This window comes from Cupressus sempervirens, chromosome 5, assembly GCF_028749045.1.
Source record: "Cupressus sempervirens isolate cs-2001-9-10 chromosome 5, ASM2874904v1, whole genome shotgun sequence".
NCBI classification, from domain to species: domain Eukaryota; kingdom Viridiplantae; phylum Streptophyta; class Pinopsida; order Cupressales; family Cupressaceae; genus Cupressus; species Cupressus sempervirens.
Genome location: NC_143122.1, coordinates 238,860,112 through 238,871,443, shown reverse-complemented (window position 1 = coordinate 238,871,443; position 11,332 = coordinate 238,860,112). Strand labels below are relative to the sequence as shown.

The window sequence follows — 11,332 nt, the reverse complement described above, 5'->3', positions numbered from 1 at the left end:
GACATCCTAATGTACCAAATCATACTAAGGAGGGTTAAAATGTCTTACAAAGTGAGTGTACACTTTTTGATATGGTACAAAAATATATTAAAGTATGATTCTAATATCATATTATAATTTGAAATTTTCCTTGAACTCTCACAAACATTAAAACAAGAAATTTATTGAAGGAGGAAAATAAAAGTACAAACTAGACATGTGAGAAATTATAAAATATTAAATATGAATCTAAGAGAACATAAAAAAAATGGAAAAGAAAAGAGAGAAATAATTCACTAAAGAAAATTAAAATTAAAATCCACTTGTGCACAAGGAAAACTTATTTGAGTAAAAAGAACTGTGGAAACCACTAATAAACCAAGAGAATTCATGGTACTTAGTTAAATTGTAAAGATGTACAATAAAAAGTGACTATTCACCAATACTATAGAGCTCCATGCAAAAATGTACAAATATCAATATCTTTTAAGTATCAATAACCTATACCAACTTATGAAAAAAATATTCACAAGAAACAACAATGGAGAGAAAAACATTAGGACTTTAATATACAAACTTGAAAAAATAAAGTGATAAAATGAGAAGCTAAACAAGAGTAAAAACCAAAAGGAAGACATGATAAAATGTCCATTACTATAGAGATGAAAGGATCTAGGTGAAGTCACATCCCATACTAAGCATCAAGGCTTCAAAGATTCTCTTATGACCATGTTGGGATGACCAACTCTAGAAAGCCTATGAGCCCACATTGAACAAAACCTCTAATAATTCTAGTGTATAATAAATATTCATGTTTTAAATATTCCTTTATGATTATGCCAAAACAAGCAACTCTAAAAATTTGATACAAGTAAAATTCACCATTTGAAATAAACATAAGTAGAAATTAGAACAAAAACCAAGCATCTAAATAGATAATAAAGCTTGAGAAAAGAAGCTAGGCAACGAAAAATGGGTCCTCACTTTGCTGAAGAAAAACGACGCAAGTGTATGTAAGGAACAATGCATAGTACAATTCATATGCAATTCAAAGCGAGGAAACAATTAAGGGTGGAAATGCATTGCTAACACTTTTCTTTAAAAGTCGTAGATTTGACCTATTGTTCTTAGTGCAAATGCCTACTATACAAATGATATATTTTTGTGTGAAGATTGACATTTTATATGTCTTGGTTGAGCCTAATGTCACACATCCCAAGGATATGTATTTGATTACCTCATCTCCCTTTTCTCAAGTTTTAATTTTGTAGTACTACCATTGGAAATTGGAATTGGTGAGTACCATAGATATTATTTTGTACTTCAAATTAAAAAAATAAATGTAATCATGAGTCCAACTTGACTTAATGTTTATTAGTTTTATATATTGAGATCAATAATTTTATTAGAGAATCAATAAATTGAAATCTAATTTGAAACCTGAATTTTTAAAATTGAAAATCCATGAAAAGTTCACAACGATAATTATTTAAATCAATCTTAATGATGCAAGATCTCACTAGAAAAAATAAACATTAGTAAAAATGAATAATCTAAATATGCAACATAGGTCCACTCTATAACTGGTGTTGACTGAACATTTACATTTACTTATATATTTATGTGTGGTTTTGAGACACTGTACTTCTAGAGTTTTGCCAAGCTTATGCTTCCTTATTCAATAAGAAAACTTTATAAATAAGAACTTTATAAAGAGAGAAGGGGGCAAGAAATTAGAAGTTTAATAAAAACTTTATAGTGAGAGGAGGGAAGAAGCGAGAAATCAAAACTTTATAAAAGTTTCTGCGAACTACTTAAAGCTCCTTCCATCATTACCGTTATAATAATATGAAACATATGCAACTGAACTGCATTGCTTATGAGGGAACATATCAGCCATTTAGGCCTACTTTTATCTCTTGACGTGATCAAAATTCTCTGAATGAATGTATTAGTTTGCAACTTTAATCTAGATCACCCACTGTCAAATATCTTGTACAGTGGGCTCTAACAATTTTAAAAAATCGGTTCTTGAAAAGAAAAATGGCAGCCATATCCCAACAAAGTAAATATCGGTTTTCTAGTCATCTGATAATCAAACAACCTTAATGCCACCGTCAAGGTAAAAGTTTTGCCTGCCATAAAATGTAGAACGCTGAGGAGGAGGTGCAATGGTCAGACATAGAAGAGCTTCTGTAGAGTTTGCATTCATCCTGGTTGAATTTGACAACAGATCTATACAGCTTATTTCTTTAGGACTTCCTGCGTGCAATGCATACCATCTCAGATAAAGTAGGAAGGATTCAAAGATGACATTTTTCAGGGAATTGCACAAGAAAAATTACCTTTTGATTAGAATAAAAATGGCATATATCGAATACACTTGACCGGCGTTTCTTGGCGGTAACATGTTTTTGCCTGAGGAAGTACTCTTGTGCGTGGCTGGCAACCTGAGTGGGTGTTCTTGTCGTCACAGAATTCCTGGATATGCCTCTCCAGTCCCGTTTTCCTAGCTTTTCAAGCCCTGTCAAAAACAATCTGTGTTCTTCCTCCGTCCATGGGATTCCTGCAAATCAACATAACTTTTTCATTAATGATATCAATTTTTCACACGGATGTTTTTCATTGCTAGAGTTTTTCAATCACAGTTCTAAACGATCCACATGTCTTTTCTTAATTAAAGCTATCATATTTTCTCACAATCCTTCTTAGATTTGATTGTGACCACAATATATAATCTAGAAATGGGAACTAGCAGCAACTTCGAAGTCATTTATAGACATTTGGAATTACAAAATCTAATTCAGACATAACAGATTTTAACACAATTTAATTGTGTATAGTATTTTATATCAATGATTTAGATCATACACTTTTGGATTATGTTGTGTGCTTAAAATCTAACTGAGAAACAACTCTAGTTATAAACATAACTTATTTGTGTGTGAGAGTTTTAAAATCAAAGTCTCGAACAATAAGATCCAATTCAGAAACAACACCCCTCAATATGACTTTAAGATTTTGTATAGATATATCACAAAATCCAATTTAAAAAACAATACAATTTATTGTATGACAGTTTTTGACATTAACATTTGGGATCATAGAATCTATAATCTAAAACCTACTATCTAACCCAATTTTTCGGTTGGTACTAGATCTTGATTTCATCAAGATCTTGGATCAAACTCAGAAACAAAAAAGTTTAAAACGATCAGGAAAAATAAAGAGAGAGAACAAGCAAACCTCTCTTCCTTGGAAGATGCTTAGAGAGATTGTTGTCAAGCCCATCGCTCGCATATTCATCAAACTGTTGATTTGGGAGAGCATTGTAACAGAGATTTCCTGTGCTAGCGTTTTTTCTGAGCGTTACCCCAAACATTTTTACTTCTCCCTCAATGTTTTGATATTTTTGGGTCATTTTGTTCCAATGTGATCTCCCATCACAGTATAGGGCATTTTGTGCAAATGGATCCATGGGTCTGTCAAATGTAAAGAAGCGCCTTGATTCGTTTTGTTGGTATCAGAGAGGATGTCACATTGTTGGAATGTGAAAGGGGGAAGATGGGAGATGAATAAAATGTTTGGAATATGTTTGTGGGGATCAAGTAAAGTAAAAGAGTAAAAAAAAGAAGAAGTGGAAGTGGTAGTATTATATGAGTTGTTCAGAGCATAGTCCAATCAAAGTGGTAGTGGTGGAGGCAAAACTGGGTTTTCCGCCGTTTTGCTTTTGATTCCTGGAAAACAGTGGAGGGAGGGGCCAAATGATGTTGTTAATAGATCATCATACGGCCAGCTTTAAGTCACTTATCGTTGACTCCTTTCTTTTGCTTTCACCACGTTGATTCCATCACATTTCTGTTCATTTCTCTCTCGTTCATTTTGGAGAACTGATTTGATTCTCTGCAAGGTCGGACGCAACATCTGTTCCCTGAACAAGATTCCTTTGCTTTCTCCAATGAAAGTTTATATGCCTTTTCCAAAGGCCGCTTTCAATAAATTGAAAACAACTTGCTCTCTTCAAAGACGTCTTTTGTTTGATCGATCAGGGGGCAAAACAGGTACTCGTATTTTTAGAGTGAATAATTATTGAGGCATGAACATGATGGTATCGGGTGAGCATTTTGAAATGACATTTTTTGATCACTTTGTGCTCCACGATCTTGGCGTAGGGATTTTTGGATACCTAAATACCGAAATCTTATCATTAAGCTCTTCACTCACCTATAGAGGTACATCAATTTTTTTACAAAATTACAGTTTAAGAGTTCTAAGTGTGTGAAGTTACGGGCTACTAGCTCTTTCCCCTTAAAGAGGTATATAAAAAAAAATAGGTGTTGGAGGTAATGGGTGAGTATTAGAAGGGAATGACAAAAAAGTATTGGAACTAATATTTTTATAAAAATAAGAAGACTATTTTGTATGCCATAGACACACATGTTATTGTTCAGGTACACTAAGTGAAACCCTCTAGTATGGTTCCACCTCCTTCAATGTAATATGAGAGTTTTGCATTTTAGCAAATATTTGATTTCTACTAAACTCATTTTATTCAACTTCACTGCGAGAGCAAGGACCTATTGACATGATTAATTAATTCATTGACGAGGGTCAATACATTTGTCAAGTAAATGCTTATTTAATTAGGAGAGAAAATCTTGTTGTTGAGCATCATAATTTTGTCTCTCAAAACTTAATATAATAATTTTAAATCATTTTCAAATTTTGAGATTCACAAGATCAAATATGATGCCACATCAACATTTTTTTATTCGATGTCCAACATGAGTTTATAATAGTTAGAGAAATGGTTGCACTACCTCATGTTTGCATGCAATTTCTTAAGTGGATTTTTAACTCAATCTTAAACAATTAGTGTGTTCCCATGAAAATTTTCAATTATGGTAAATTGATAAATTGGAATATATTCCCATCCTAGTCTAGAGTAGAAACTACTTAGGAATTGAAAAATAAGCTTTTCAGAAAAAGGGAAAGGCTAGAAATCAACAACTTCTTATTGGAAAAATGTCATTTGCCTCAACAAATTTAATGAAATTTTGATATTGAGAAAAAAAATCAATGGATGTTAAAAGAAAAATTTATACTATTGAAATATGATAACACATTACTAATAGTTGGAAGATAATAGGAAATTTGTGAAGTTGTTTTGAATGGTAAGCTCACCGAGAATATGAGGAGGTTGTGATTAGATATTTCCAACGTATATATTGATGAAGATATTGAATGTTGGTCTTTCTAACTTGATGCATATTCAAGGGATTTATATATGATGCAAGGGCTTGAACTCCAAGATCTCTACCCAATTAGATGGGATTGTGTACACTTGGTCTACCAATGATAAGTCTGGTAAGTGTTTCTCTTTCTCCATTTTGCATTATTGTTCATTCGCTTCCCCTGTATGCTTTTCTTCCCTATCATTTCTTTCTTTGTGTAGTGTTGTGGAAATGCTATGTTGTAGTAGTACCATAGAGATTGAGTGAAAAAATGGAAGAGAGATGCTTTTCTTGTCGATCCTAAACTAGACCAAAAGAAGTGAAAGGCCAAAACCCAAGATAGACAATTTTTTTTATGGAGGCTCATGTTGGCTCCAAAATGATAATTCCAACCAATAATAGGTTTGTTATTAGTAAAAATGGACAAGGGAAAGGGAAAATAAATGGAATATGACAAGACATACATTCTTCTTTCTCAATTACTACACTTTGCATTAAGACTAACTAGTAAATGACTATGACTATCTCTATCAAAATAGGGAGAATGGAATTTGTTGCCATATTATTTTTCTGTGGTTGACCTTATGAAAGTTCCATCACAATTTTTTAGATGAATGTGTATTTATTGATTATCTTAGAGGAATAAATGCTTATTTCTTGTGTTAGAGGGAGGGTCACGTCAGGAGGAATTTCCCTAGTATTAAAAAAAGATAGAGGAAGTTCAGTATGGATAGAAATGTGCACAATAATTCTAACATTATGCCCATTGAACACCATAGTGATTTGGATAGTGATGATGAATACAATAATGTATATGTGATATCCATGAAGTGGTGTCCCTAAAAAGTGATGGTAGAATGACAAGAGAGGAGGCTACTAATTGTAGTAAGCCTCTAGATTTTGATATGATCTTGAATACCTCTCTAGAAGAACTACTTGAGGTTTTTATTAATCCCATGCATGATAAATAAATAATTTGTGATGGTAACCCTCCTAACAAAAATTATAATCGCCCTCTTGCACCATCAACTAGAAAGAGGGTGAGGCCATCATAGACAAAGGAACCATGAATTTACAATAGATTGTTAGTGAGAAAATTAGAGTTAAACATAAGATCTTTAGTATGGTTGGGGGTGATTCCTTAGAGATAGCTCATGATATATCATTAGAGGATTCAAAAAATGTGGTAGAGAAGATATGAATCCTAAAATTTATCATATCCCAATTGTGACTTCTTGAGTGAAGACTTTGGTTCTAGATTTTCAAAGTGGTAAAACCTCTAGTGTGTTGGATATGACCTTGGGGATGAAAAGTATCATTGATCTATTCAAAAGGACCCACTTTAATCTTCTTGTAGACACTCTACTAGAGAGGTGTCTATACCTATGTTGAAATAATTCACTACTAAGAATCGTATGAATGGAATAGGTTAAACATTGGCCCACCTCCATGCCCAAGAGGTTCTTGATACTAGCTTTTGAGTTCTTGAATCTAGAGGAGGGCATTGGGAGAAGGGAAGGAAAAGGTGATTTTTAAAAGATTGACCCACTTAATAAAAATGACAAGGTTAATGTTGTCTCCACCTTAACTGGAAGGGTGCATACAAGGGCCTCTCTCATAATTACCTTCACCTTGAATGCTTCACTATTTGTAATAATAATTTTGTTCATGCCTCGATAAGTATGCCACCAAAATTGAGGTTACTAATCCATATTAAAAATATGGAGATCTCCCTACAAATAAAGTGGATAAGGTAATCTATCTTGAGAAGGAATAGTGAAAAAATCCATGGAGAGTGAAAGAAAATGAACAATCAAATTTATATGGATCCAAACTCTAAAAGATAACAATTTAACAAAAAGATTCTCAACACTATTATAAATCCAATCCTACAAAGGAGGATAATTATAATTCAAAATATATGATGTTTAAAATCATGTCTTGGAATGTGATCGATCTAGAGACTTCTAATAGAAAATGTGTGCTTGGGAAGATTTTCAACTTGTAGAAACATAATAATTTTGTTCTTCTACAAGAAATAAAAGCTGCATGAATTAAATTTTAAATTTATCTTAGATTGATTTGGAAGGATGTAGTTTATATCCCCATAGCCATAAAATAAAATATGGGGGGATGGGAATCACTCTCATAATTGATAAGTAGGCACAATCAATCACTAATATTGGTGCCTCCCCTTGCAATAGGATTGTGTCCAAGCACCAAGGGCTATAATGTTTTAGGGTCATAACACCATGCACTATATTCTGTAGTTATCCTCAAGTGTAGATGTAGGAATTAAACTTCTAAAAACTTCAAACAACTTAATCGAACTCATAAATCCTCAAGGGTCTTCAGAGTGTCTTCCAGCCTAGCTGTTGTGGAGCAGGGAAGGCAGGTCCATGGCCTCATCACTAAAACTGGGATATTCTCATCATGGACAAGGAAAGAAAGCCCTTCAATTCTTTGAGGAGATGCAGTTGGCTCACATGCCACCAATGACATCACCTTTATTTGTGTTCTCTTTGCTTGTAGTCATGTAAGGTTTAGTTAATGAAGGTCGCAACTACTTCAGTTGAATCACTCGGGATCATAACATTAAATCGAGAATGGAACATTATGCTTGTATGGTTGATCTACTCAGCCGAGCTGGGTGTTTTGATGAGGCAGAGAGTTTTATTAGGGAGATGCCTTTTCAACCTATGACATTAATATTGGAGGACATTGTTTGGTGTATGTAGAATTCATGGCAACATAGAGCTGGGGAAACATGCAGCAAAATGCGCTCTTGAATTGGAACCACAGGATCCTGCAACCTATATGTTGATGTCATATATATTTCTAGAGGCTAACTTGCACATTGATGTAGCAAATTTGAGAAGATTGATAAAAGATAGGGGAGTGAGAAAGGAGCTTGGGAAAAGTTGGATCCAGCTAAAGGATGAGATGCATTCCTTCGAAGTTGAAGATACATTTAACTCACAAACTGCCAGACTAGTCAAATGAAGGAGGCAGGATACACCCTGGATGCTATTTTGTGCTCAATGACTATGATTAGCAACCACGGCTGGATGTTGCCTTTAGGATAACATGATTAGGCAATGTCGAGTTGGATTCAATCACACCTTATAACAGGGAAATGACAGCTATCCAGTCTGCTAGATTGCCACTTATAACAAGACAATAAATTTCTCAGGATGGAAAATGTGTCCATTTCAAACCTGTGAATCAATAATGATCATCCTAGATGCTTACAAGGCATTTCAGGATAGATCAATTGTGTCCAGATAGATAGAGATAGTCACTAGAAGATCAATGATTGAATATGTATACATTTTTAAGAACTCTAGCTGAAAGTTTTGCTTTTAAGAGTCTTCCTTGTATAGGTTAATTTTCTTGAGGTTAATTAACCTCCCAAAAATCACGTATTTGGGAGGTAGTTATTAACCACAGAAGGGTAGTTATTAACCTCTGTGTCTATATAAGGGCTCTTTTGGGCTTTGTAAGGGGGACTTTTTTGGTTGGAAAAAGAAGGGAACACTATGCTAAATTTTTGATCTAGGGATAAATTTTGGAAAGTATGTACACTTTTTATCTCTGAATTGAAAAATCTCTATTGCTTTCTTGGTCCTAGTAATAGTTTTTCAAGCGTAGATCTTGATCATTGTTATTAGCAACTTTAATTTAGTAGTTTGGGAAAGCTTTGAAGTCGTGTGGTGCATTCGTCATCATGAGCTTTCTCCCCCTTTAATTTTAATTTTGTATCTATTTGAAAAGCTTCAAAATTATATCATATGAGGGAGCTGCCCCTCCAAACGCAGAGGAAGGCCGGATATCAAGGGCCTATCCAATTGTTGTGAATGATTTGCCACACACTCCGTTGGGAAAATTCTACTGTGACAAATCTATTTACCAACAAATTCTTAAACTCATTAATCCTTATCTTATATGCATTTTTACCAATCTATAAATTTAACTATGTCAGCCTCAAATCTTGATTCTTTCACAAACTACTAATTTTTAGACATTCAATCATTACTATGATCTTCATCTCGGTCATCACTATGTAGCTTGGTCTCTACAGATCTATCTCGCTTGGATTACACTTTCTCACTTGACTATCTTTGTGCTCGATATCTACTACAGTTTTATCTTCATTTTTCTTGGCCATTACCAATGCTCAACACATTTCTCCATAATGGTAACTTAGCACATATCTCCCTCACACATCTTTAGATAATGGATGGTAAATGGCATTCATATTCTCCCTCTTGATTTGTAACTTGTATTGAATGGTAACTTAGCTCATATTTTCTCCCTCTTTGACAACGATGCCAAAGACATCATCCAACATACACATCGTGTACACATTTCCTTCTTTAACTTCTTTATTGATAGATCTTTGAAACATCTCTCCCTCTTTCATCTTTTTTCTTTGAATATATCACCATGTGTTTTCTTGGAAATTCATCAACCCATACCTCTATCCTTTTTTTATAGCTTTAGGAAGCTCTTAGAGCATGACCTTTTGCATCAATCTATAAGTTATTCTAATTATAACAATTGGCATAATGTTGCATCACTAATTCATTTAATTCAAATAGGGGAATGTCCCCCAACTTACCTCTTAGATACACAAATGAATCCTTAGCTAGTGCCTTCGCGAATATATCAACTATTTGTTCCTTTGTGTTCACATACTCTAGTGTTACTTCTTTGTCTTGCACTAGTTCCCTCAAGTAATGATACTTAATTGAAACATGTTTAGTCTTTGTGTGCTGTTGGAAATTTGATTGAAAATAATACTATCAAAGAGGGAGATTGTTAAGAGAAGAAAGATTGTTAATAAAGAATGTTTTCAATCATAGTTTTGTCATTGATGTCAAACCTACTATTTTTTGGAATGAAAATTACTTATAAGATCCAAGTACTATCACTTAGTTGATTAATGAAGAGAATTTAATCAACAAGAAGTAACAAGAGCACCTAAGGGAAAGGTTGAGTTATGGCTTTGTAATGAAGTGCAAGGATGAGCTAAGACAATGGTTAAAATAATGTATTGGCAATATACTTCAAGATACCAAGGTTGGCTACATTTATAAACTTTAGAAGTATAAGTTGTGACAAGGTTGATCGCAAAGCTTAACTAAGTTCATTAATGAGTGCTAAGAAAATTCTCAGTTGGAGATGAGCAAATGCAAAATCTAGTGTTTTCCAAGTGAAGTTCAAGTGTCAAGTGATATAGAAGGAGCTGAGCAAATAGAACTTAGTGGATGCCTAGTGAATCCATAGCAGGTGCCGAGCATTAGTAAAACATAGTTGATGTCGAGTAACATAGTATATGCCGAGCACCAGAATTCAATAGTGTCGAGCTGCTGCATTATTGAAAAGTCAAAGATTCACTAGATCTAAGCCGACAAAGTTGTTAGCTTGAATTTTGTGAACCAGATGGAGAGTAAGGATGATGAGCTAGAGGCACAAAAGTTTATATAAACTATTTTTAGGCAAATTTAGAAGGATTCTTCAAGATGTTTCTAGAAGGAACAAGATATGGGTTAGATTCAATGAATCCTACCTAATCGATTCAAACTAGAATTAAAAGGATGGAAGAATTGAGTGGGAAAGAGGATTCTAGACTTCTATTTAAGGAGTCATAGGCCAAGAAGCAAGAGTCGCTGGGATGCAAAATTTTGAAGTGATTGAAAGATGTCAAGGAGAAGGCATCAAGGAGGAAGAAAGAACAAAGCACATAGACTTTGCTTCTATATGTGATTAGAAAGAAGGATGCACTAATACATTGAGTATGGAGACTTAAGAAGATAAGGCTTGAGAGGAGGACAAGCTGTCAGAACTGCAAACATTGAAAGCTAGGCAAAGTGTTATGAGCTGAAGAGTGGTCTGAAATCTACAAGATAAGTTGTGAATTGTAATTAGGTCAAAACCCCTTATTGTTACTCTCTAACCAGACCCACTTCTAATAAGGTGGATAAATCCTTTAACTAGATCACATTTAACAGTGTGTTGTAACCTTTAATAGGGAATCACTTTAGAAAAGTGAGAATTGAGTAGCATGTTACTAGTGGTTTTTCCCAAATTAGGTTTCCACATAAATCACTATGTTA

The 11,332-nt window shown here is 33.9% G+C and overlaps 1 protein-coding gene across 1 annotated transcript; it reads right to left on the bottom strand.

The window, feature by feature from the left end:
• Positions 1 to 1,769: 1,769 nt before the first annotated feature.
• On the bottom strand, positions 1,770 to 3,487 carry LOC149555407 (transcription factor KUA1-like). The gene is made up of 3 exons (XM_089833623.1): positions 3,226 to 3,487; positions 2,325 to 2,545; positions 1,770 to 2,241 (listed from the first exon to the last, which is right to left on the bottom strand). The coding sequence occupies exons 1-3, from the start codon at positions 3,455 to 3,457 to the stop codon at positions 2,224 to 2,226; spliced, it is 471 nt and encodes a 156-aa protein (XP_089689749.1). The 5' UTR covers positions 3,458 to 3,487; the 3' UTR covers positions 1,770 to 2,223.
• Positions 3,488 to 11,332: the final 7,845 nt, after the last annotated feature.

What these genes read in the sequence shown, in the direction of transcription:
- LOC149555407 (XM_089833623.1), bottom strand. Translation starts at nt 3,457, where the DNA reads ATGGATCCATTTGCACAAAATGCCCTATACTGTGATGGGAGATCACAT. An exon ending in GCATCTTCCAAGGAAGAGAG is followed by an intron (nt 2,546 to 3,225) that starts GTTTGCTTGTTC and finishes GTTGATTTGCAG; the next exon opens with GAATCCCATGGACGGAGGAA.